General features: G+C 57.5%; 1 protein-coding gene across 4 annotated transcripts in view; it reads left to right on the top strand.

Moving 5' to 3' along the window:
• The window catches only part of SH3TC1 (SH3 domain and tetratricopeptide repeats 1), a 48,525-nt gene extending 31,309 nt beyond the window's left edge, over positions 1–17,216 (top strand). For all 4 annotated transcript variants that reach the window (XM_045997547.1, XM_045997549.1, XM_045997551.1 and 1 more), the window contains 7 exons: positions 1,325–2,989; positions 5,021–5,201; positions 6,142–6,292; positions 7,385–7,507; positions 8,201–8,351; positions 8,559–8,755; positions 16,060–17,216. In XM_045997547.1, the coding sequence (XP_045853503.1) occupies positions 1,325–2,989; positions 5,021–5,201; positions 6,142–6,292; positions 7,385–7,507; positions 8,201–8,351; positions 8,559–8,755; positions 16,060–16,317 (2,726 nt within the window). In that variant the 3' untranslated portion in view covers positions 16,318–17,216. The remainder of the gene's footprint in view (positions 1–1,324; positions 2,990–5,020; positions 5,202–6,141; positions 6,293–7,384; positions 7,508–8,200; positions 8,352–8,558; positions 8,756–16,059) is intronic.
• Positions 17,217–25,966: the final 8,750 nt, after the last annotated feature.

A 25,966-nucleotide genomic window follows, 5' to 3' on the forward strand; every position in this document is an offset into this window, starting at 1 on the left:
TAGGGCCTGGATTTGGAGTTTGAGCTTCAGAATCCCCTCCAGGACCCGCCTCTTCTTCCCCTGGGAGCTGGTTAAGGGAGACCCCGTCCTCCCTCCACACCTCCATCCCCTCCCCCTCCTCCCCCAGACGGTCGGATCAGCGAGATCCTGGGGACTTGAATGCCCGAGGCCCCACTGGGGTTACCTGGGCATGGGGTCCACTGAGATGGAAACAGGGAAGGGCCACGTTGGGTACTGGACAAGGAAGGTTCTGGATATTCCTGGGCTGCTCCTTGCACCCCCTGCAGCTCGGGACTTGCTGAGTGAGGGGAGGCAGGACCTGGTGGCATTGAAGGGCTGGGGTCGCATTCACAGCCACACATTAGGTAGTTGGGTCAGATATTTGCCCCTGAACTACACTGAATTCTTTCTTATTCATTTAGTTCTATTTTATTCATTCATTCAATTTTATTTTAACTAAGATAATTAATTCTGAACATATTTTTTGCAAGTGAACTTGAAAGAGAAGAGTGTTTCGATGCTGGTTCCTTCTTCGCAAACACACTCCCCTTTAAGCTCGTGTTTTCACAGCAGGAAGCTTAGCTCTGCACTCCTGGGCCCCGGAAATGCCTCCGGGCACTGGCTCCATCCAAGGCCACCGGTCCGGCGGGCGGGCACTGAGGGCAGCGGGTGTCCCCAGATTCTCCAGCACCTCGTCCCTTTAGTAGCTGTGGGCCTCTGATTCTCAAACCAGCCAGGGGGGACACTGGGGTGTCTGGGATCTATTCCTCAACTTTCCTGCCAGACATGGTCCCAGGCGCCGGCGGGATAGGGGGACACAGACGTCGCTGTCCTCCAGCAGTATGGGTTTCATCCATTCTGTGGGTGGCTTTTGAACACGTGCTGACCCATAGCTCTGATTGGCTGGTAATGATTACATAGGGGTCCTGCACCTGACAAGAGGCACCCCCAAGCCCTGGGAAGTCCCTCAGAGGCAGCTGTAGCTGGGAAGGTGGACATCTCTGTCCGTTAAGTGGCTTTAATTCTTTCTGGAGGGAAAAGAACTCAGTGATCACTCAGAGTGCTTTCACATGAGAAGCATAGGAAGGGGTTCACTGGGTGAAAAGCTTAGCCAGAGTGATCCTTATTCTTGTAACCATGACTGAGTTCCCACTGAGTGCTGGTTGCTGGGCTCTGGGCTCAACCCTTCACGTAAATTTCGATCCCTGGGTAGGGGAGACTCAGGCAATACCTGATAGGTACCCTGAGGCTCGGAGGTCTGTCTCTACCCCAGCCTAGACCCAGATCAGACTCTAATCCATCCAGGGGTTTTGGTGCTTTGCAGAAATGCCTCTGCCTGGCCTGCACCCAGATCCATGTGAGACCCTCCAGAAGGTGAAGAATGTTCTAGAACAATGCAAGTCCGGCCAAGGCTGCCCTGAGGAGCCAGTGTCCTGGGGTCTGTGCATGGCATCCAGTGGTACAGGCTCCCCTCACAGTGAGGAGCCCTCCTTCTGCTTGGACTCGGGGGCTGACTGGGCCCACCCGGAGGTGCTGGCCTCGCTGCTGCTATTCCTGGACGCGCCTGGGTATGAGGCCTGCTTCCGTGGCCTGTATGACCTCTCCCTGCCGGGGCTGAGCACCCTGTTCCCGGGCTTCACTGACGAGGAGGAGCTGGCCGAGCACCTGGCACAGGCCCGGGGGGCGGCCAAGAAGGCCGGCTTCCCCATGGCCCTGGCCAGGCTCTGCTTCCTCCTGGGGAGGCTGTGCGAGCGCAGGCTCAAGCTGTCCCAGGCCCGTGTGTACTTCGAGGAGGCCCTGGGGGCGCTGGGTGGCCACTTTGGCGACCTCTTCCTCGTGGTGGCCGTGTATGCCAACCTAGCCACTGTCCACCTGAAACAGAAGAACAGGGACAGGTGTGCCCGGGTGGTCCCCAAGGCCTTGGCCCTGCTCCTTGGGACGCCCAGTCACCTGTGCAGCACCGAGGCAGAGTCGGCGCTCCTAAGGCTCGCCCTGCGGCGGGCCGTCCTCTGCCGCAGCCCCCAGGCCGAGGCCCGGGCCTGCTTCCTGCTGGCCAAGCACCATGCCCGCCTCAAGCAGCTGGAGGAGGCCCTGCCCTTCCTGGAGAGGCTGCTACTGCTGCACGGGGCCGTGGGCGCCCCAGAGGCCCCGTGGCCCGTGGACGGCTACCTGCTCCTCGCAGACATCTACGGCCGCCAGTGCCTACCGCACCTGGCACTCGGCTGCGTCCGGGCAGCCTCGCTGCGGGCCCGGGGCTCACTGGGCAGCTCACTTCAGAGTGTGGACCTGGTCCTCCGAAACTCGCCCCGGCTGCACCGGCCGCCCGCCCAGATGGCACTCTACCTCAGGCAGGCACTGGCCTCCGTGGCCCCCAGCCCGAGCTGGGCACTGCGTGGCCTGCTCTGTGCCAGTCTGGCCCAGCTGCACAGCCGCCACGAGCAGCAGGCCACAGCCATCTCCTTCATGTTGCAGGCCGTGGACGTGGCCATGGGGGCCGGCAGCCACCTGGCCGTGAACTACGTAGTGGCGCTGGCCTGGCTGTATGTGCTTTGTGGCCAGAGCATGGTGGCCCTGGACATCCTTGAGTCCGTCCTGGACATGGCCGTGGCCAGCATGGACCAGGAGGGCGTTATCGCTAACATGGTGGCTGTGGCCCTGCGGAGGACGGGCAGGACCCGGCAGGCGGCTGAGGGCTACTACCGTGCCCTGCGGGTGGCCCGGAACCGGGGCCAGCTGCAGAACCAGGCGGTGGTCCTAGCCAACTTCGGGGCCCTGTGCCTGCAGGCCGGCGCAGAGGGCCTGGCCCAGCACTACCACCGGGAATCTGTGACGCTGTTTGCGAGGCTGCCCAGCAGAGAGTGTGGCCCGGACCTCACCTGGGTGCTTCTGCAGCTGGGCCGTCTGTACACCCGCCGGGCCCTCGCCCGGCAGGCCAAGTGCTGCTTCGAGTGGGCCTTCCTGGTCGCCGTGGAGACAGACCACGTGGAGGGTAAGCGTCCGCCACACTCGGCTCCTGGCCCCACGCTTCCCCAGGTCTGACTGCGCGTGCCGGTGTCCTGGGAGATAACGTGTTTTCTTCCCATTGCTGCCTGGAGCACACCCACCCGGGGTTTGCGACCGGGAGGCAAGCGGTGGTTTTCTCCACCATCCAGGGTGTTGAATGATGGAACCCAGCAGATGTTTGCAGCTGCTGTGAGGCTGGCTGGGCGGCGGCTCTCAGTATGCCAGGCTCCATGCCAGCTCTGCCAGAAAGGGCACCCACATGGGCTGGTGGCCAAGTGTGGGAACCTGATGCCCAGATCACAGGAGGCACAAGAGGGGGTACTCCATGTGATGACAGGAGGCTCCTGGCTCTGGCTCTGGGACCTGAGGGTTGAGCCACGCGTGGGGTGGAGGGCAGGCAGAAGGGGCCATCTGTGCAAAGGCTCTGGGGTGAGTAGGCTGGGCCATGCAGGGAAATGCAGTGTTTGGGGTGGGTGTGTTGGATGGTGGGTGATGGGAACCTTGGCTGAGGGTTAGACAGAGGCCAGGGAACCCAGACTGTGGCCTGGAATTTTCCCCAAGAGCACTGGGGAGCCATTAAGGGATACAGGACACTCACTGAGCCTGGAAGGGGACCCTCTGGACTTAGGAGGAACCAAGAGCTGGGTCCCCAGACGTGCCCTGCAGCCTCAGGCAGGTCCTGGCCATGCTCACAAGGCTTCTGTCCCCCTCCCCCATGCTGAACCTCGGGGACACTTGAGAGTCACGCTGAATCCTCTGTGAGCTGGTTTCAGTAGCCTGTGTCTCCCTAGGCTTGTCTGTTTTATGGAGGTTGACCTTTGTCGGCATTGATCGCCCATCTCTTCTGTGATCCTTTCATTTCTGTAAGATTGGTGGTGAGGTCCCCCTTTCGCTGCTGATTCTAACAATTGACAGCTTTTCTTCTGGTCTGGCTAAAGAGGCGTCCACTTCGCCCATCTTCCCAAAGATTCATCACTCAGTTTCTTTCATTTTCTCTCGGTTTTTCTGTTCTCCCTGTTACTAATTTATCTTTGCTCTGGAACCTCTATTGTTCTTTTTGGGTCTAGTTACCTCCTCTTTTTCTTGTTCCCTAAGGTAGACATTTTTTATCTGAAATTTTTCTTTTTTTTTCTTCCTTTTTAACATAGGCGTTTACAGCTGTAAAGCCCCTTTAAACGCTGCTGTCCTGCGTCCCGTAGGTTTGGGTACATTGTCCTTTTATCTCCACTCATGTCCAAAACCCTTCGATTCCTGTTGTGATGCCTTCCACCAGCCGCGGGCTGTCCAGGAGCCCATTCTTTGTGCCTGCCTATTTGAGAATTTCCCAAACTTTCTTCCTACTGATTCCTGGTCTCATTCCATGCTTTTTATGACACGTCTGTCCCCTCACATGTCTTGAGAGTGGCGCTGGTATCCAGACGACAGGATACGCAGGGTCACATGGCCACGGGGTTGTTCTGGGCATCTGTATCCTCTTCGATGTCTGGATCGGTTTAGTCGGGAAAGCACTTGACCGTTCTCAGCCCCTGGTTCAGGCAAGGCAGGTAAGGCTGTGGGCTTGGATCCTGGCTTCGTGAAAGAGCTGGAAGCCGGGTCGGAGTCCCAGCCCCGCCATGTGCTGTGTGCCCCAGACTCGGAACTCAGCTTCGGACTCTGCTTGCCCACCTGCTGCACGGGGAGGCCAGTGATCCCTGCCCGGTCAGCATGGTGTGAAGGCAGCCCCTGTCCGGCCAGGAGGGGTTTTGGGAAGCAGAGAAAGTCAGGCCAGGACCCCCCAGGCCTAAGAATTGTAGAAGTGGTCAGCAACGTGTCTATGGCATGTCCTGTCCAGGCTTATCCCCGTGTGCAGCCTTGAGCAGGCGGCCTCACATATCTGGACTCAGATTCCCCATCTGCTGTGACCCCAGCTAGAGGCGCAGAAGGAGCGGGCCCAGAGCAGGGGCCTCTGAGCTCAGCAAACATCCCATGTCACTGCAGTGTGGGACAGTGATGTCCTCCTCCTGTCTCCCCCGCCCAGGCCAGCTGCGAGCCGTCCAGCGGCTATGTCATTTCTATAGGACCATCATGCCCAGAGAGGCCCAGTGCGTCGTCTACCACGAGTTCCAGCTCTCGCTGGCCCGCAGGGTGGCCGACAAGGTGCTGGAGGGCCAGCTCCTGGAGACCATCAGCCAGCTCTACCTGTCGCTGGGCACTGAGCGGTGAGGATGCCGGTCCCGATCCTGGGGCAGCTTCTCCTCGGGGACTGTTTCATTCCTAGTGTCAGTCACGCTGTGAGCCAGTAGTCCTGGGGGGTCGTCATGGCTCACAGGTCCCGGGACAGGTGTCCTCTGCCCACACACCTCCTGACCTCCCGGTGGAGGAAGAGTGAATTTCTGGGCCATTCTTCATGTCCTGGTGGCTTTTATAAGCCGACTGCTGCCTGCCCTGAGTCTCCTCCGGCCAGCACAGTTCTGGGCTGGGCTGCCTGTCCCCAGCAGTCCCCCTAGATGTCAGGATGGTGGCCATGTGGACTTGAAGGATTCTTATCCCTGAAGAGGTAGCTATCTGGCCCACCTGCTTCCCGTGGGCAGTGTTCCAGGGTCACGTGTCCTGGGTGACACCCACACTGAGCATCCTGAGCAGGTGGGGTGACAGGATGGCCCGGGGACACAGCTGACCACACCCCCTGCAGCTGGGGACTCCCTGAGAGGCAGGGAAGGAGCCACGGGCTGATCTTGGCCTCCACCCCACACCCTTGGGCCTCAGTTTCATGACAGGTCTAAGGGACATTGACCTTGATTGATATATCTCAAAGCGGGGTCCCCGGACCCGCAGCAGTTGCATTCCTGGGGAGGCTCCTGAGAATGCATCTTCTCAGGCCTCAGCCCAGGCCCACTGAGTCCGAAGCTCTGGGAGAAGCGCCCTACTATCAAGGCCGAGTGTGAGGACCACTGGCTAGATGTTTGCTGAGTCTCCCTGGCGCTAAGGGTCCCAGTTATGGGAGGAGAGCTCGCACGCCCGTGTCTAGGGAGCGGGGGGAGAGACAGGGTGGCCCGCTCCCCCTCCCTATGCCCTGCAGAGAGCCTGGTCCCCGCTCAGGCACCGGGAGGAGCTGCCCTGGCCTGGGAGCGTGCTCTTAGCGGCTGGCTCTGCTCCCAGGGCCTACAAGTCCGCGCTGGACTACACCAAGCGCAGTCTGGGCATCTTCATCGACCTGCAGAGGAAGGAGAAGGAGGCGCACGCCTGGCTGCAGGCAGGGAAGATCTACTACATCCTCCAGCAGAACGAGCTGGTGGACCTCTACATCCAGGTGCAGGGGCGGGGCGTGCGCTCACTCACCCTCCATCCCCGATCCCCTGCGGGCACCTGCTGCGTGCCAGCCCGCCTCTGCCATCCCCGCCCTGGGGCCCCAGCGCCCAGCATCTTCCACAACAATCCCAGCCCCTGTCTGCGTGCCTGCCACCATGTTGGTATACAGCAGGTGCTCCCTAGATGCACAAGTGATGCATTCCCTCGACTGACACACAGAAGAACTTGCTTCGGCAGCATGTGACCTGTCTTCTTAAAAAACGCATTTATCACGGGAGCTCTGTTTCCAGCCACGTTCCCAAACATGACATGATTTGGAGTAAAGTGGGAGGCTCGTGAGGCTCATGAATGTTTTCATTTTTGAGCACCTGCTGTGTACTTCCCTGGGCCAGGGGTCCAGGATCGCAGGTCGGCAGCTGGCGGCTGAGAGGGGCGGCAGTTCTGACAGCTGTGGCTCAGGGCTGTGGGCTGGGGTGTGGTGGTGCAGACAGGAGCCGCAGGGAGGGTGAGCAGAGGCTGCTTTCTGTAGCAGGGTGAGTGGGGCTAGTGCCCACCTGGGAGGAGCGGATCCCAGAGGTGGGAACACAGGGGCAAGGGCCAGAGGTGCATGGGAGTGTGGCAGGTCTGGACTGCCCACGGCCGCCTAGTCCACTCTTGTCTGCTCACATGGTGTTTGCTGAGCACCTTGCTGGGCCCAGCAGAGAAGCGACATCCTGAGCAGGGGCGGGTGACAGGATGGGAGAGATGGGAGGTGTGTGTGGGCAGGTGTTGCCAAGGGCAGTGGAGGAAGATAGTAGAGGGGAAGCTGGAGGGGAGCATGCCAGGGTCTGGGAGCGGTTGGCAGGACTCGGAGCCCCCTCTGAGCTCAGTCCCCCAGTCCCAGACTCAGGCCCCCAGCTGAATGGTGCTCATCCGGAATGTCGTGGGAGCTGATGTCTCCAGCTGCACAGGGTCTGGAACCAGGCCAGTCCCCGCTGAGGGACAGAGGTGTGCGAGAGGAAAGAGACACCCAGTGCATCCTCGGGATGGCTGGGGAGGCTGTGAGCTTGCGACAGAGCACTGTGGTCTCATGAGAGTTTCTTCATGCCCACAGGTGGCACAGAATGCTGCCCTGTACACGGGGGACCCCAACCTGGGGCTGGAGCTGTTCGAGGCAGCCGGGGACATCTTCTTCAACGGGACCTGGGAGCGGGAGAAAGCCGTGTCCTTCTACCGGGTGAGCTGGGTGATGAGGGCAGGCTGGGGCATGGCCCCCCACAGGCCGGGGCCTAGGAGTGGGGCAGCTGAGGCCCCATGCACTCACTTCATTTCTGGGTGCCTTTGCCTGGGGTGATCTTGACCCCCACCCCCAATCTGGGAGGGACAGTGAAAGGAGGGACCATTTGAGGGACAGACACAGCTCTAGGCTTCTAGGCCCTCAGACAGCTGGGAGGCGAGCCCTGCTCCGTCTTGCTGATGAGGAAGTCGAAGCTAAGGGAGGCACGGGACAGCACATCAGTGGGGGGGCTGGCCCCAGGGTCTTGAACTGTGGGAGCCTCCCAGAGAGGCCGGCTTCTCCCTGCCTGCCTGGCTCCTGGCGTGCAGCTCTGCCCTGGGGACAGAGAAACGCATTTTTAGATCTCGGTAGGGGGTGGGTGTTGGACCCTCCTGATCAGACTCTCATCGCCCAGGGGTGGGGAGCTGGGCTGAGGTTCCCAAGATGGGCTGTGGGTCGCACCCCAGCTTGATCATGGCCCAGTGGCCCTGGGCCATCAGGGCCACTCTCAGTTGACCTTTCCCCGGGGACCAGAGCTGAATAAGATGCAGCAGGTTGATGGGGTGGAGCTCCCCGTGCATGTCCGGGGCTCTGCGGATTCTCGGCTGGGGCTGGCTGCGGCGGGTGAGGCCTGACCTGCTGCCTGTGTGGCAGGATCGCGCGCTGCCGCTGGCCGTGACCACGGGGAACCAGGAGGCGGAACTGCGGCTGTGCAACAAGCTGGTGGCCCTGCTGGCTGAGCTGGAGTTGCCCCACGAGGGCCTGGAGTTCGCCCACATGGCCCTGGCGCTCAGCATCACCCGGGGTGAGCCCTGCACCCCTTCCCCAGCGGGGCCTCGGCCTCAGACCCCTGCAGGGTGGGAGCAGAAGGGGACAGCCTGGGATGCCTGTGGAGCTGCTTGGGGCTGTGGCCGTCCTCTTCCCCTGCCGGGGGCTGGGCTGAGCAGCCCCGAATCCGCCCCTGGGGGAATCTTTGGGTTTCTCATGTGCACCCCCTTCCCTGCGTCCCTAGGGGACCGGCTGAACGAGCGTGTGGTCTACCACCGGCTGGCCGTCCTGCACCAGCGGCTGGGCCACGGCGAGCTGGCGGAGCACTTCTACCTCAAGGCGCTGTCGCTGTGCGGCTCACCCCTGCAGTTCGATGAGGAGACCCTGTACTACGTGAAGGTGTATCTGGTGCTTGGTGACATCCTCTTCTACGACCTAAAGGTGGGTGGGGGTGGGGGGGTAGGCTTAGGCACTGGGGGCCCTCTTGGCGTGGGATTGAGCCCAGCCCCCCAGGACTGTGTCCCCGAGCTCCAGGCCAGGCCGAGAGCAGGCACGGTCAGCAGACACTGTCTGAACTCCCATACTGGCCAGGCCCTGCCCTCCAGAGCTCAGCGTCCCTGGGGTGCTCATCTGTGCACAGGCTTTGGCCACCATGGGGTCAAAACAAAAAGGCATGTAATCAGGGGAGCTTCCTGGAGGTGGCAGTGCAAAGCTGAGTCTTAGTATCAAGTCGGAGTTAGCCCCCCTAAAGCAGGAGGGAGAGAGGGACATCCCAAGGCGTCGGGGGGAAGTCAGTGCTATCCCCAGAGACCGACGCTGTAAGGTGCTACCCAAATCCTGGCACCTCCTCCAGGAAGCCTGCCGTTATGGGCAGAACAATTCCTTCCTGGAATCCTGAATCCCAGAGAGGGAAACGGGCTGGGGACAGGGTGTGACCTATGGGGTTTGGCTTAGTTCCTGCCTTGTCGGAGCTGGAAGAGCTGGACCTGGGCCCTTTTCCATCTGCTCCCAGCCCTGCAATGGACGCAGACCAGAGCCTGGAGGTGTCTCCCTCTCTCCCCTACACAGGTTCCTGCCCTGTCGCTCCACCCTGGGTACAGCACTGCACTGCACAGTGTCCCTGCTCCGTGTTTGCTGAAGTGGGGGGCACCCCAGCTCAGGGCTGACTATTTCCCCTCCCCCTCCCTGCTGAATGGCATCAAGGAGCTAGGTGCCTTTGGAAGACCCCCACCCAGTTGGAGACCAGTAACTCCCTGCCTGGGGCAGCCTTGGCTGTGCACTAGTGACACCTTGTGGTCAGAGGTGGTCACTGCGGCCTCCTGCTGTGTCAAGAGTCCTGCAGTTCTTGGGGAGCCTGTGGGCAGTGGTGTGTACTACAACTTAGCCTCACTGCCTTCCAGTCTGCATGATTAAGGCTCTGTGACATCCAGGCTCTGTGTGATCCGGGCTTTGTGTGTTCCAGAATCTGTGTGATCCAAGCTCTGTAACATCCAGGCTCTTTGCCTTCCAGGCTCTGTGATGTCCAGGCTCTTTATCATCCAGGCTTTCTGCAATTCAGATTCTGTGCGATCCAGCCTCTGTGACATCTCGGCTCTGCACGATCCAAGCTCTGTGTGGTCCGGGCTCTTTGTGAACCAGGGTCTGTGGGGTCCAGACTCTAGGACATACAGCCTCTGGGACATCCAGGCTCTATGAATCCAGATTCTGTGCAAGCCAGGCTCTGTGTGATGCAGGCTATGTGTGATACAGGATCTGTGTAACCCAAGCTCTGGGACATCCAGGAACTGTGCGATCTGGGCTTTGTGTGATACAGGATCTGTGATATCCGGCCTCTCTGCAATAGAGGCTATGTGTCATTGGGTTCTGTATGAGCCAGGCTCTGTGACATATGGGCTACCAGCTCTCTGCAATCGAGGCTCTGTGACATCAAGATTCTGTTATTTCCAAGCTTTCTGTGATACAAATTCTGTGACATATGGGCTCTATGTGATCCACATTCTGTGTGATCCAGGCTCTGTGCCATCCAGGTTCTGTGTGATCCAGGTTCTGGGTGATTCAGGCTTTGAGTGATCCAGACTGTGTGATGTAGATTCTGGGTGATTCAGTCTTTGGTGATTCTGGGTGATTTAGGCTCTGTGTCATCCAGGCTCTGTGATATCTGGGTTCTGTATTATCCAGATTCTGTGTGAAGTAGTCTTTGTGACATGCAGGCTCTGTGTCATCCAGGCGCTGTGACATCAGACTCTGTGATCCACAGCCTGAGTGATCCAGGCTCTGTAACATCCAGGGTCTGTGATAATCCAAGCTGTTTGTGATCCAGGCTTTGTGACATCCAGTCTCTGTGCAGTACAGTCTCTGTGACATCAAGGCACAGTGTGATCCAGGCTTTGTGACATCCAGTCTCTGTGCAATACAGTCTCTGTGACATCCAGGCTCTGTGTGATCCAGGTTCTGGGTGATTCAGGCTTTGAATGATCCAGATTATGTGATGTAGATTCTGGGTGATTCAGTCTTTGGTGATTTAGGCTCTGTGTGATCCAGGCTCTGTGACACTGGGGATCTGTGCCATACTGGTTCTGTGTGATTCAGGCTCTGGGTGATTCAGGCTTTGGGTGATTCAGGCTTTGGGTGATCCAGGCTTGATGTGATCCAGACTCAGGGTAATCCAGGCTCTGTGATATCCAAGCTGTCTATGAGGCAGGCTCTTTGTGATCTAGATTGTGTGTGACGCAGGCTCTGTGATATCCAGGCTCTTTGAGATCCCTTCTTTGTGATATCTTGGCTCTGTTTGATGCAGGCTCAGTGTGATCCAGGCTCTGTTTGATCTAGGCTCTGTGAGATCCAGGTTCTTTGTGAATCAGGCTCTGTGCAAACCAACACCTGTCCCAAATAATACCCTGTGTCATCCAGGCTATGTGACAAACAGCCTCTTTGATTTCAGATTCTTAGTGATCCAGGTTCTGTGACATGCAGGTACTGCATGATCCAGTCTCTATGCAATAGTCTCTGTGAAATCCAGGCTCAGTGTGATGCCATCTTTGTGGCATACAGGCTCTGTTCCGTACAGGCTCTGTGTGATCCAGGCTCTGTGCCATCCAGGTTCTGTGTGTTTGAGGTTCTGGGTGACTCAGGCTTTGTTTGATCCAGGTTCTGCATGATCCAGGCTCTGTTTGATCCAGGATCTATGTGATCCAGGTTCTGGGTGATTCAGGCTTTGAGTGATCCAGACTGTGTGATGTAGATTTTTAGGTGATTCAGTCTCTAGTAATTCAGGCTCTGTGTGATCCAGGCTCTGTGACATCGGGGATCTGTGACATCCAAGTTCTGTGTGATCCAGCATTTGGGTGATTCAGGCTTTGAGTGATGCAGTCTGTGTGATCTAGATTCTGGGTGATTCAGTCTCTGGAGATTCAGGCTCTGTGTGATCCAGACTCTGACATCATGGATCTGTGCCATCCATGTCTGTGTGATCCAGGATCTGGGTGATTTAGGCTCTGTGTGATCTAAGCTCTTTGACATCTGGGCTCTGTGTGATCCAGGCTCTGTGACATCCAGGTTCTGTGTGACCAAGGCTCTGGGTGACTCAGGCTCTGTTTGATCTAGGTTCTGTGTGATCCAGGCTCTGTGACATTGGGGATCTGTGCCATCCAGGTTCTGTGTGATCCAGGATCTGGGTGATTAGGCTTTATGTGATTCAGACTGTGTGTGATCTAGGTTCTGTGTGAACCAGTCTCTGGGTTATTCAGGGTCTGTGTGATCCATGCTCTGTGGCATCTGGGCTCTGTGTGATCCAGCTTTTGTGTGATCCAGGCTCTGGGTGATTTAGGTTTTGGGTGACCCAGGCTCAATATGATCCAGGCTCTGGGTGATTTAGGTTTTGGGTGACCCAGGCTCAATATGATCCAGGCTCTTTGACATCCATGCTGTATATTCAGCAGGCTCTGTGCCATCCAGATTCTAAGTGACTCAGGCAATATGACATCCAGGCTCTCTGTGATCCCTTCTTTGTGATATCTTGGCTCCATTTGATGCAGGCTCAGTGTGATCCAGGCTCTGTTCAAACCAGTGTCTGTCTCAAACATGCTCTGTGCCCTCTAGGCTATGTGACAACCAGCGTTTTTCATTTTGGACTCTTAGTGAACTAGGTTCTGTGACATGCAGGTACGGTGTGATCCAGGCTCTATACAATCAACGTCTGTGTGATCAAGGCTTTGTGTGATCTTGGCTCTGTGACATGCAGACTGTGTGTCATCCAGTCTCGGTGACATCAGACTCTGTGTGATGCATGGCCTTAGTGCTCCATGAACTGTGACATCCAGAATCTGTTATATCTAGGCTCTTTGAATCCAGGGTTTGTGACATCCAGTTTCTGTGCGAAACAGTCTCTGTGACATCCAGGCTCAATATGATCCAGATTTTGCGACATGCAGGCTCTGTGACATCAAAGCTCTTTGTATTCCAGACTCTGTTCCATGCAGGTTCTGTGTGATCCAGGCTCTAGGCCATCCAGGTTCTATGTGATTGAGGCTCCTTGTGACTGAGGCTGGTTTGATCCAGGCTCTGTGTGAATCAGGTTCTGTGAGAACCAGCGTCTGTCCCAAACATGCCCTTTGTCATCGAGGCTATGTGACAAACAGCCTCTTTGATTTCAGACTCTTAGTGATGCAGGTTCTGTGACATGCAGGCCCTGTGTCATCCAGGCTCTGTGACATCAGAATCTGTCCAATCCATGGCCTGAGTGATCCAGGCACTGTGACATCCAGAGTCTGTTGATATCCAAGCTATTTGTATCCAGGCTTGTGAAATCCAGTCTCTGTGCGATACAGTCTCTGTGACATCCAGGCTTTGTGTGATCCAGACTCTGTTCCATACAGGGTCTGTGTGATCCAGGTTCTGTGCTGTCCAGGTTCTGTGTGATCCAGGTTCTGTTCCATACAGGCTCTGTGTGATCCAGGTTCTATGCTACCCAGATTCTGTATGATTGATTCTGGGTGACCTAGGCTCTTTTTGATCCAGGTTCTGTGTGATCCAGGCTCTGGGTGATTCAGGCTTTGTGTGATCCAGATTGTGTGTGACTTAGGTTCTGGGAGATTTAGTCCCTGGCTGATTCAGGGTATGTGTGATCCAAGTTCTGTGAAATCTGGGCTCTCTGTGATTCCAGTTTTGTGTGATTTAGACTTTGTTTGATCCAGACTTGATGAGATCCAGAGTCTGTGTAATCCAGGTTTTATAACACCCAGGCTGTGTATGATGCAGGCTCTGTTTGATCCAGGTTCCGTGTGACCCAGGTTCTGTGATATCCAGGCTCTGTGCAGTCCCTTCTTTGTGACATCTTGGCTCTGTTTGATGTGGGCTCAGTGTGATTCAGGCTCTGTGACTTCCAAGCTCTGTGTGAATCAGGGACTGTGCAAACCAGGGTTTGTCCCAAACATGCTCTGTGTCATCCAGGCAGGCTATGTGACAAACGGCCTCTTTGATTTCGGACCTTTAATGATCCAGGTTCTGTGACATGCAGGTACTGTGTGATTTAGGCTCTGTGACATCATAGTCTGTGTGATCAAGACTTTGTATGATCCTGGCTCTGTAACATGCATACTCTGTGTCATCCAGGCACTCTGACATCAGACTCTGTGTGATCCACGGCCTGAGTGATCCAGGCTCTGTGACTTTGAGGGTCTATGATATCCAAGCCATTCATGATCCAGACTTTGTGACATGCAGTCTCTGTGCAATACAGTCTCTGTGACATCCAGGCTTAGTGTGATTCAGACTTTGTGACATCCAGGCTCTGCATGATCCAGGCTCTGTTCCATACAGGTTTTCTGTATTCCAGGCTCTGTGCCATGCAAGTTCTGTGTAATTGAGGCTCTGGGTGACTCAGGCTCTATTCATCCAGGTTTTGTGTGATCCAGGCTCTGCGTGATTCAGGATTTGAGTGATCCAGACTTTGTATGATCTAGGCTCTGAGTTATTCAGTCTCTGGAAATTCAGGATCTGTGTGATCTGGGCTGTGTGACATTGAGGCTGTGTGTGATCCAGGTTCTGTGTGATCCAGGGTCTGGGTGATTCAGGCTTTGCATGATCCAGACTGTGTGTGATCTAGGTTCTGGATGATTTAGTCTCTGAGTGATTCAGGGTCTGTGTGATCCAAGCTCTGTGACATCTGGGCTCTGTATGATGTAGGTTCTGTTGCATCTCGACTCTGTGTGATCCAGGCTCTGTGTTTTCCAGGCTCTGTGCCATCCAGGTTCTGTGTGATTCTGGCTCTGTGACATATTGGCTCTGTGTGATCCAGGATCTGGGTGATTCAGGCTTGATGTGATCTAAGCCCTGGGTGATCCAGGCTCTTTGATGTCTAGACTCTGTGATGCAGGCTCTCTGTGATCCAGATTCTGTGTGACCCAGGGTCTGTGACATCCAGGCTCTATGCAATCCCTTCTCTGTGACATCTTGGCTCTGTTTGATCTGGTTTCAGTGACATCCAGGCTCTCTGCCATCCAGATTCTGTGTGATCGTGGAACTGGGTGATTCAGGTTCTGGGTGATTCAGGCTCAGTGTGATCCAGGCTCTGTGTGATCCAGGCTGTGGGTGATTCAGGCTGTATGTGAACCATACTCTGTTTGATCTGGGCTCTTACCTGGAATCCTGGAACCCACAACCCTCTGACCTAGGGATCCTGCATGCTCCATGTCTTTGCCTGCTGTCCCAGGCTAGGCTCTGGGCTGGGCCTTTCCCCGAGTAGGAACTGCAGAGGCTGGGGTCTGGCATGATTGTGGCCCACCTTACCTGCACTCCTTATATCCAGAACCTGCAGTCATCTGTGATATGTCGTCCTGACCCATGGGTCATCTGAGGAAGGGACCATATGGAGATTAGAACCCCAGGTTCTGTGTGATTGATGACTAAGCAACTCTGCGGAAGAAGGGGGAACTGAGGCTGGGGAGGTGAATAAACTTGTCCAAGATGGGAGTCAGGGAGCCAGGCCCAGATGTACCTGACCTGATGCCCAGGTTCTGGGGACGGGACCTTAACCTTCCATGGTCTCACGGGGCAGGAAGGAAAGGTCCCTGGGCCCGGGAAGCTGGGGTCAAGGGGCTTCTCAGCTGTGCCATGACCTCCATCACCACCATGTCTGTCTTCACCATGAGCCAGTCTTAGAATTCCATCAGGGGCCACAGGTTGACTTCATCATCGTCAGCAGAAACCTGGGAAGGAGAGAAGCTCTTTCCTGCACCCCTGTACGGAGCAGACATGCACACATATGTACACAAGTACACACCACTACCCATCTGCCTGCTGTGGCCAGTTCCTTTGTTGGGATGTCCCCTCCTCCAGGAAGCCCTCCATTCTGCCCCAGGCTGACTCAGGAGCCTCCTGGTGCTCCCACAGGCCGCTGGTCACGTGGTGGTCAATGTGGCCCCAAGACTCAGCCATGGTTCCCGCCCTGCACAGGGTCCAGTGTCTGGTGGGGGAATGGGAGTGTTTGTCGAATCACTGTGTATACCTGCTTTGATTTTCTCCTGAATCCTCTCTGTGCGGGGCAGCGAGGAGCCAGGGCTGCCAACATTGGGCTTGTCCTCTGTTCCGAGAGCCATCTCAAGGGGTGGAGGGAAGGGGTGGGGTCTGGGTTTCAGAGTGGTTCTGGGGTGGGCCAGCCGGGGAGGCAGGGCACAGACTCGCACACCCCCGCCCGCACCCAGCTGCGCATTAGTGTGGAATGTGGCTAAACGCCTTCTCTCCTTCAGGACCCCTTCGACGCAGCCGGGTACTACCAGCTGGCACTGGCAGCGGCTGTGGACCTGGGCAACAAGAAGGCCCAGATGAAGATCTACACGCGCCTAGCCATCATCTACCACAACTTTCTGCTGGACCGCGAGAAGTCCCTCTTCTTCTACCAGAAGGCCAGGACCTTTGCCACTGAGCTCAATGTCCGCAGAGTCAACCTGGCCCCAGCGCGGTGCTGGGGGCGGGCACCCTGGCTGGTTGCCGGCCCCCCACCCTGAGGCCTCTGTCTTCATGAGAGTGGGCTGCCTGCCTCTCCTGGTATCTCTGCGAGGCTCCTTTTCTAGGAGATGGAGGCACAGAGTCGGGGGCATCACAGTACTCTGTGTCCATTATTTTACGGGAGTGTGCTCGTGCCTGCAAGGCCCCCTCCCCTGCCCCGCCTCCAGGGCAGTGTCCAGGGACCAGGCCCCGTTCCCGGGGACCCACCCTGCTGCTACACCTCGTCTGCGGCCATGAACTGGAAGGACTGACCCAGGCCAGGGTCCCCTGCCAGCCCCACACCCCAGTTTCCCTGCATCGAAACAGAAGCCAGCTATGAGATTCCCTGGGCGTTTTCTCCCTTGCCCTTGCCGTCACCATGTGTCTGGCTCTGGCTCTGCCTCTAGTCCTCAGGCTGACCTCTCAGGGGCTGCACGGTTGGGACTGTTAGTGTCTCCATTTCAGTGGAGGAGATGGAGGCACAGAGAGGGTAGGAGCCTAGCCCACCATCACACAGCCTATATGTGGGGCAGAGGGCATCATGGGCCGCCTGCCTCGAGGGATGTGTCCACGGTGGGACACAAGGGTGGGTCCGAGAAGGACACCCCTCGTCTGTGTCCCGAAGGCAACAGAAACAGGGCAGAGGGAAGGTGGTCCCAGCGCTCCCTGACCTGAGTGCCCTCTGGCCTGCCCCACCAGGTCTGTGAGGGGTCTGCTGCTGAGCCTGTTTCCAGGCTCATTGGGGCCACAAAATACCAGGAATCTTCGATTTACACGCCGGGAAACTGAGGCTCAAACAGGCCATGCATCTCCTGGCTGCCTGTCACCCACACGGCGTTATTTCAATCTCCTCTTTTTTTCCTTTATTTATTTTGTTAAGTAAGGTGGAATACACATAAAATTAGCCACATAAAGTGGACTGTTCAGCGGCATTTTGTGTATTTACGGTGAAGAGCAACTTCCCCCTCTGCCTGTTTGGGAAACCTCCTCACTTCCCCATGGAAAACTGCGCCCCGAAAACATCACTTCCCATTCTCCCTCTGTGAGACCCTCCTTCAGCAGAAGGGGAAACTGAAGCCAGCAGAGGGACTGGCTGGTGGGGGCGCAGAGCTCTGGGTTTGGCTCCAGGCCCAGGAGAGGCAACAGACCCTGGAAGGCCCCAAGGAAGGGGGGGGCGGGGGTTCTCCACCAGCCCCCCTGGCCCTGGGGTCCAGGGAGCCCCCAGCTCCTGCCCTGCTCAGAGGTGGCCTGCAGGTCTCATCCTGGCCGCTCCCACCAGGGGGCAGCAGAGAGCCTGCCAAAAGCTGGCTCAGCCCTGACCCCAACCTGCCCTCTTGGGTTGGGCGCAGAGAGCGGGGGAGGCTGCAGGGTAATTGAAAACAGGACAATCTGATGACCCACGCTGGTGTGGAGGCCACAGCCGGCACAGTGACCCCAGCCCAGATCTCTGAGGTCACTGACCGCTGGGCAGCGCCTGGGCCTGGGCCTGTAGCCACCCCGTGACGGGTGGGACCTGCTGGCCAGGCCAATTGGGGCCCACCGCCTCCCTGGGAATTCGCACCTTCCCTGACCTTCCTGGAGCTGTCACCCCCGCTGCTCCTGCCCGGGGTCCCTGCCCCCACTCCCCACTGGCTGTGACCTAGGGCTCCAGGGCAGCAGACCTGGCAGTCCGAGGGGAGCTGTGGTCGTCCCCACCCTGGGGATTTGGGGTGAGTCCATTTCTCTGAGCCCCAGTGTGGTCAGTTTAAATGCGACTGACGACCCCAACGCGGGGGGTGTCAAGTGAAGGTCCACGAAGCAGAGACCGCAGAGCCAGATCAGGGCTGAGACTCGCCTGTTTGCTTCCGACGATATAATTCATATCGCGGGAAGAGTGCCAGCAGCCATGGGCTGCAGAACTCTGAAGGCTGAGCCATCTGCTCAAGTCGCCCAGCTTCTCAGACCCTCAGTCTCTTCTTCATCCGTAACCAGAGACAAACCCCACCTCAGGGTCCTGAGAAGGAGGAGAGAAAATGTACCAGGAATGGGAGTGGGGCTCCAGGATCAGGAGCCACTCCCTTCATTGTGGCCAAGGCAAGGAGGGGGTGGGCCGAGCCCTAGGCAGCAGGCCCCTGTCAGCAGAGTGGGTGCAGAATCCTATGCACTGAACAGGCACCCAGCCTAGGAGCCCCATGGCCCTTGCTGTAGAAGGCGGCCCTGCTGGGCCCGTCAGGTAATCTGGCCATGCAGGTTCACCAGGCCCCAGTGGAGCGGAACTACTCAGTTACTCTGTTAACTACTGCAGACCCTGCTCAGGCTTGAGCCACGTGGGGAGGAGGGGAGGGGGAAATGGCCCCTCCAGGATGAGCCCCTGTCCCTTGCGGGGGGTCCCTGGAGTCTCTCTCACCTGCCTCCCCAAACAGAGAAGGAAAGTGACCTGCCCAGGGTCACACAGCCCCACTTCCTAACATCAGGGTGCTGGAGCTCCTCCCCAGCATGGCTGTCTCTGCCCTCCTTGGAGACCAGGTCTCTCTCTGCACAAGCTTCATACGAGTGACAAATGTTCACCCACGTCCAGGTTGGCCTCCAGCTTTGGACAAGGAAACGCAGAGAGAGGGATGGTGACGGTCCCAAGGATGCTCAGCATGTGTCCCCATCACCTCCGTGGAGCGCCAGTAGCCCCACGGCCTCCAAAAGGGGGGCGGGCAGGGGCGCAAGACATAGGTGTGCCTGTTGGGAAGCTGGGCTCTCCCCAGGCACGGCCCTCCTCAGTGCGAGGACCCCCTTCCTGTGCCACTGGTCCTTGTCCCCTGTGCGCTCGGTTTCCTGGCATGTGAGAGGATGGAGAGAGGGAAATCCAGGCATCAGGAGCCCAGACTCTGGGCCAGCCTCCTGCACAGCTGTGGGTTTTCCCTTCCCTAGCAGAGGGCAATCTCCTGGACGGGTTCACATCTCTGGGCAGCTCTGCAGAGCCTCGTTCCCTCCACAGGCAGCCCGGCCCTCCTCCATTCACTGCTGGGCTCCCCAGGCCGGCCCTCACCTCCAGCCGGAACCAGAAACATTTCACAACCTCTGTGGCTTTGGTCAGCGTTAACACAGCCTCCCGGGAAGCAGGAATGTGGCGCTAGGGGTGTCTCCGGGAAAGAGGATGTCCCTTCCAGAACACACAGGGTGGGCTCCTCGTCTGTGATGGGTCTGGCCTGGCTGTCTGCAGGGTGGGGGGACCTCTCCGGGGAGCTATCAATTTGGGGAGGTGGTGAGGCTAGGGGAGGACGGGGCTGGGTTTCTAAAGAAGTCAAAGGGAGGGATATGATGTGTCAGGCTCGGGAATGGGCCTCACCCATGGGGAACGATGGCAGGGGCGGCAGATCTCTCTCCAGGACTGGCCAGGCTGGAAGCAGACCCCTCTCCTCACATCCCACCCAGCCCCCACCCCATAGGGCAGTGCCCGCATGCACCCTGCTCTGAGCCGGCTCCTACCCAGGCCCGAGACCTGTGGGCCAGCACGGAAGACTCTGAAGGGTGTCATCCTCACTGGTGCACCCCGGGCTTCTCTGTCCAGCATGGCAGACACACCCGTTCCCTACCCGGCCTGGATCTTGGAGCCCAGTGCGAGGTTGGACGGGCCCCAACTGAAGGGATGTCTGAATTCCCGGACACGCCCAGAGGGTCCTCTCCCATCTCTGCCGGGTCCTGGGGCACAGGCCACCCTGTGCCAGGAGGGTCCTGCTGGGAGGGTGGAGTGCTGTGAGCTCAGCCCCTCATGTGTCTGCACCCCGATCTCAGCCGACACCGTGGGGCAGACCCAAAGAGAACCCCAAGGCCCACGGGGTAGATGTGGGGAGGCCTCCGTGCCCTCCATGCACATCCGGGATAAACAATCCCAGCAAGTGAGGAACAGACCCGCCTCAGTGGACAAGGGCTTTTTGCCCACCGTGAAGCCCGAGCAGGGTCCCTGTGAGTCCAAGGAGGGGGCCGGGCTGCGCCCCCGACTTCCTGTCCACATGATCCTGAAGGTCCCAGAAAAGGAGCAAACCAAGGGAAAAAGACAACCTTTATCAAAGGGTTGATAAAGAAGAAAGGAGCAGACATTATCCACAGATGGTCCAATCACTTGCACAGAAAACCCCAGTCCCCGCAGCCTCTGGGATGAACAGGAAGGCTTCCTAGCGAATGGTCCTGCTGAACCCCTATCCTACAGACCCACAGCACTGAGCTGGGAAGTGCATTTTAAAACCCCTGCAGTGCACAGGAGCCCAGATTCTGGGCCAGCCTCCTGCATAGCTGTGGGTTTTCCCTTCCCTAGCAGAAGGCAACCTCCTGGACGGGTATCTGTGTATACAGTATCTGTATATCTGTATCTGTACTGTATACACAGTATCTGTGTATACAGAGACTGGGGAATAAGCCTAACCCAGTATTTCCTGCGTTCCTACGCGGGAAAAGTCAGTCTCGTAAAGACATCCGCAGCGTCGTGACGGCTGCAAAATACAGTCCCACAGAGTGGATGTAACCTTCGTACATGAACTCTGGAAAGGCAGGAGGAATGGATGTCAGGCGAGCTGACTGCACTCTCCTGAAGAAGAGGACACGTTGCGGCAGGGGCCCTTTCCCTATTAGAGCTGATGGTTTATTGTAAAACCGCTTCAGACTGTAGGGCACTATCAGGACGGGGTCAGTAAATAAATATGAAAAAACAGAAACGCCCAGAACTGAGTTCACAGATGCGTGGACATGGCGCCCAAAGAGCCGACCTGTGGCTGGCCGCCTTGTGGTCCAGCCTCGGCAGATGCTCATCCCCAAGCACGGGAGGGGCGGTGAGGATGCAGACGCGGGAGCTCCCAGACACTGCTGGGCTGGGCTGACCCCTGGAGAGAGCAGTCACCCAGTGCTGTCCAGCGTCATTTAGAGAACCCAGAAACAAACTCCCCTTCCGGTGCACGGTGTTCAGGTGTGCACGCCTCCGTCCATAGCGAGCCTCACGCACGAGCCCTGGAGATGGCAGGTGTGCAAAAGGTAATGGACACAGCTCTTCCCTGGAGAGGTGGTGTCCCCTCCCTTCGTGTGTGTCTCTGGCTGATAGACATTCCTGCTTGGGAGGGACATAGGAGAAGGCCTGGAAAGCATGGCTGCATGGGTACAGGCTGCCTCCTGTACACCGGGAGCCCTGAGCCTCCGTGAGACCAGGCTGCACCTCCTGGAGAACAACGAGGCTGCCAGCAGGAGAAGCCAGGTGTCCCTGATGGCTGCTGTCCATGTGAGCGTGGCCATCCCAGGTCATGCGGTCACTCAGGCACCAGCTGGGCGCCCAGGCACAGGACAGCTTGGTGGTCACCGGCCACATTGGCCCAGGGACTGCGTTGAATGGCTACAGTTTGGCCCCATGAAGTGTGGGGCTGGCTTGTGTGCGGCGGGAGCAGACAGAGGCAAATCTCCTCCAGGTCCAATGGCAGGAGCAAGGATGTCATGTCTGTATGGGGAAATGCCATCCAGCAGTGACAGTGAATGAAGGATGGCCTGGAGCCTGGGAAGGGGACTGGCCCCCTGGGAAGGCTGGTCTGTGTGAGCTCCGGAGCGCTGCGGGAGGCAGGATCCCAGACTGGAGCTGGCGGTTTCCTCCGGGAAAGCTGGAGGCTCAGGGCCTCCACGGTGTGTGTGACTCCCTCTGTCCTTCACAGCTCCTTCAATCTGGGTCGAGGGCCTGGATTCTGAGAGCCGGGTATCTTTTCCTTCAGGAGGCGTGATGAGGGAGGGGGCAGACGGGAGCTGTTCAGGGGCATCCGGGAGATCGGCCCTTCCATAAAGCCATCCATCCCTTGATGCCTATCTGGCACAATCCCACCGGGCACTGAGGGGACCCAGAGCCATGATGGGAGTGACCAAGGCCACACAGCCAAGAGGGGTCAGAGCTCACAGTCGTGGGCGTCAACCCCTTGGAGTCTTGGTTTCCACTTCCGGGAAGTGGGGATGACGACGTTGCTTTGTGAGAGTGTGTGTTTCAAGGACAACGGTGCCATTACTGTTCTCTTTTTACTGGGAAAGATCATCTTGGGGTTGACCACAGGCCCCGGGCAAAAGTCTACCACACGGGCCCTTGCTCATGCTCCCTCTGCCTGACGGACTCCTACTCAGCAGGCAGGACCCACTGTGAAAGGCCCCTTTTGTAAAGTCATCCCTCTACTCCTCCGTGTGCAGCTCGCATCACGCCAGGTTGTTGCTGCCTGTGCACCTGCTGCCCGGTCCCCCCAACCCCTACTCACTGTGAGCCCCGCTGGCCTGTCATGGGTCTCATCTACCATCTGTGCTGCTACCAGCACTGGGCTCAAAAGCTTGGTGGGTGTCTGTTGAGCGAATGAACATCAGAGGCGAGAGTGTGTGTGCGAGACGTTGTGAATGAAGGTGGCTCAGGAGGAGTGAGGAGCCCTCCCTGGAGAGGGAGACGCAGCCAGAAGTCCCCCCAGGGGCTGGCACTGGGGAAGGTCCCAGACTCCCTGGGACATGGGGGGACAGGTGCATCCTGCAAGATTGGGAAAGAGCTTCAGAACCCTGCAGAGGAAGACGGGAATCTCTGCATTGAACCAGGTGTTCTTTTCTCTTCTCAAACAACCCTTAAGCTCCCCTTTCCGGGGCCCTATGATTTGCCATGAGTTGTTGTGTATTTTCTCCACCGAGGACAAGCCAAGGAAGTATCTGTTGGATTTCTGACGCGGAGAACTCTGTCCAGATATCGTTGTCAACTGCTTGTTCGACAGATGCCTGTCATTGAGTCCCTGCTCTGAACCGCCACTCACGTTCCAGGTGGGCAGAGACCATGTGACCACAGCCCCTTTGCACGGCTGAGAGAAAGGAATAGCAGGACTCAGACCCTCCTGCCACTCCCAGCCACCCAACTCCCCTCACCTGGGAGAGCGTTTCCATGGTAACCCTGGGGGTGACCTGCAGGCAGGTGGTGGGGCTGCCCCTCCCTGGGACAGTGTCCAGTGGGAATGCTTGGAGTCCCAGATCCCGCCCCTCATCACCTGTGTCTGTCGATACTTTGCTTACTCGTGGATGATTTATTTCTTTAATGGTCATGAGGTCCCTTGGCCTGCAGCTGGGGGACAGAAGTGGCAGAAAGATTTGGGGTCAAGGAATCAATGGCATGTGCTATTTGGCAGCAAGCTGAAAATCTAGCTTGGGACTCCAGGAGCCTGGGGAGAGCCCGAGGACAGGCAATGGGGTGAACGGTGTCCCCAAAATCATGTCTGCCTGGAGCCTCAGAAGGTGACCTAATTGGAAACAGGGTGTTTGCAGATGGAATTCATTACGGATCTGGAGGTGAGATTCTCCTGGGTCATTATCCAGAGGGGTCCGAAATCCAGTGGCTGGTCCCTAAAGAGAGAGAAGAGAAGACACACGAGAGAAGGCAGAGGGGTGAGGACGGAGGTTGGGTGGGATGGCTGCGGCCCCAGGAGCCGGCAGAGGCAGGGAAGGACCCCACCCTGAGCCCGTGCTGACACACTGGTGTAGACTTCCAGCCCCCGGACCAAGCGGGGGAGAGCACACATTCCTGTAGTTGTGAGCCCCGGGCTGCTGTTCACTGGACGCTGTGTGGCCGACCCCGTGCCGGTCACTGGGCCTCACTGGCCAGGTCAGCGCCATCACCTCCACTTCATGGATGAGGAAACGGTATCTCAGACACTTGGATCATGTGCTCAAGGCTCACAGCTGGGGCGTGGCTGGGGTGACTTGGAGAGGGACATGTAGTCACCAGCGCACTTTCCAACACTTGGAAGCACTTGGCCGAACATAGACTGGAAATCACATCCCTTGGCCATTCCTGGCTGTATGCAGTAGTGCTCACTCAATGCTCCTGGACCACGTCTCCTTGAGGGCAGGGCTCACTTCTGCGTGGTTCCGCATGGCCAGTAGAGGGGCCAGGAGGAGGCACCCCAGAGGCAGGGTGGGCTGCTGGCCACCCTCTGAGTCCAGGAGTCCGTGCCCCACGGGGATGCCCATTTGCTGTGATTCGGGCCTGTTTCACGCTCTCCCTGGGCCTCAGTTTTCTCATCTGTATGGCAAAGGCAGATGCACCTCAGGCCTTGCCAAGCTCCGCCCCTCCTGTCTGCAGAGGCAGATGGGAAAGTAAATGTTCTTCCCCGAGGCTGTTGGTGGCCCCGGGCTACCGCCTTCCGCCTTCCAGGAGCCGGAGGTCAGTGTCCAGCTCTGAGCATCCTGGGCCCCGCCCGCACCCAGCTGGAGGCAGCGAGCCCCCCTCCGCCATCCAGAAAGAATCCCGGGACCACAAGTCTGGGAAGAAGTCTCATCCTGGCCCTGGGAAGGGCCCTGGGGACCAGGACTGTCTGCTGGACAGGACGTTGCCTGCAGTGTAGACACTAACACACCCACACAGAAAAACACTCATACAAGCACATACAATACACACCGAGACAAAGTGATACACATGCACCACTTGCATTCACACAACGCTCACACACACGTGCACGCCTTATGCACACACTCATGCCTGTGTTGCACATGCACACACGAGTGCATGCACACGCACATTGCTCTAACATAACTATGGATGGCTCTACCCTCCCTGTGTGCGGAGAACGGCAATCAGTACAAAAGAGTCACCGAGAGTCTCACCAGCAAGGTGCGCTGTTTGGAGAACTTCCTTCCAGACCTTGATAGAAGGGATGGGCAGGCATCTATTCTTTCTAATTTCTACAACAATGGCACCTGACAGTCCTTCTCAGTGGTGACCTCTCCACCCCAGGAGGCGTGGGGACACCTTTCACGGAGACTGTGGAGGCAGCTTTGGGCTTTGTGTCCCGAGGGGCACCGCTTCCTCGGACGGCCTGCCGGGTGGTACACAAGGCGTCCAGATCCCTCCACATCCTGAAAGAACCGTGGGAAGGGTCCAGAGCTGAATGTTTGTGCAGAAACTTGACTCTTTCCTCAGGATAAGCTCCTGGGAACTGCAGGGCTGGTAGTGAGCAGGCTGTCTTTGAAGGAGAATCTGTTCCTGTCTGTCCAGCTCTCCCTGCCTCACCCCAATAGGCGCCCAGCACAGAGGCACACCCCAGAGAACACTACGGCCATAGGTGAGTGGGCAGGGACCTTCCCTGAAGCCTCCTGTGATTTGGTTCAAGAGATCACATGGCTCTCCTTGCACAGTGCCCACCTTGAACCACTGCACATGGCTCTTCTTGCATGGCTGCTGCAAACATGAGGGTGTCCCTGTTGGTCTGAAGCCCTGTTTTCAGTTCTATGCGGCATTTACCCCAAAAGTGGAACAACTGGAACAGACGGCAATCCCGCCTATGTCTTTGAGGACCAGCCACACTGGTTCCCACAGCGACATGGGCCCCTGTCCGACTCACACCTACAGCGCACTGGCTTCCAGATCCCCCCATGTTCTTGCCAAGGCTTGCTTTCTGTCTAGTTACTTATTTATCATAAATCCCAGCCATCTTAAAGGGTGTGTGTGGGGGGGGGGTCTCGTTGTTCTTCCGATTTGCATTTCCCTGAGAAATTGCATTTCTCTTCCTGTGTCTGTTGGCTATCTGTCTGTCTTCTTCAGAGAAATGTTGACTCAGGTCCTCTGCCCACTTGTAAACTGTGTGTTGTTGCTGAGCTCTGAAGTTTTCCATCTATTCTGGACGTTCGCCCCATATCGGACCTATGACCGGCAGGCACTTGCTC

Source organism: Meles meles, chromosome 2 (assembly GCF_922984935.1).
Source record: "Meles meles chromosome 2, mMelMel3.1 paternal haplotype, whole genome shotgun sequence".
In the NCBI taxonomy this organism is placed as follows: Eukaryota; Metazoa; Chordata; class Mammalia; order Carnivora; family Mustelidae; genus Meles; species Meles meles.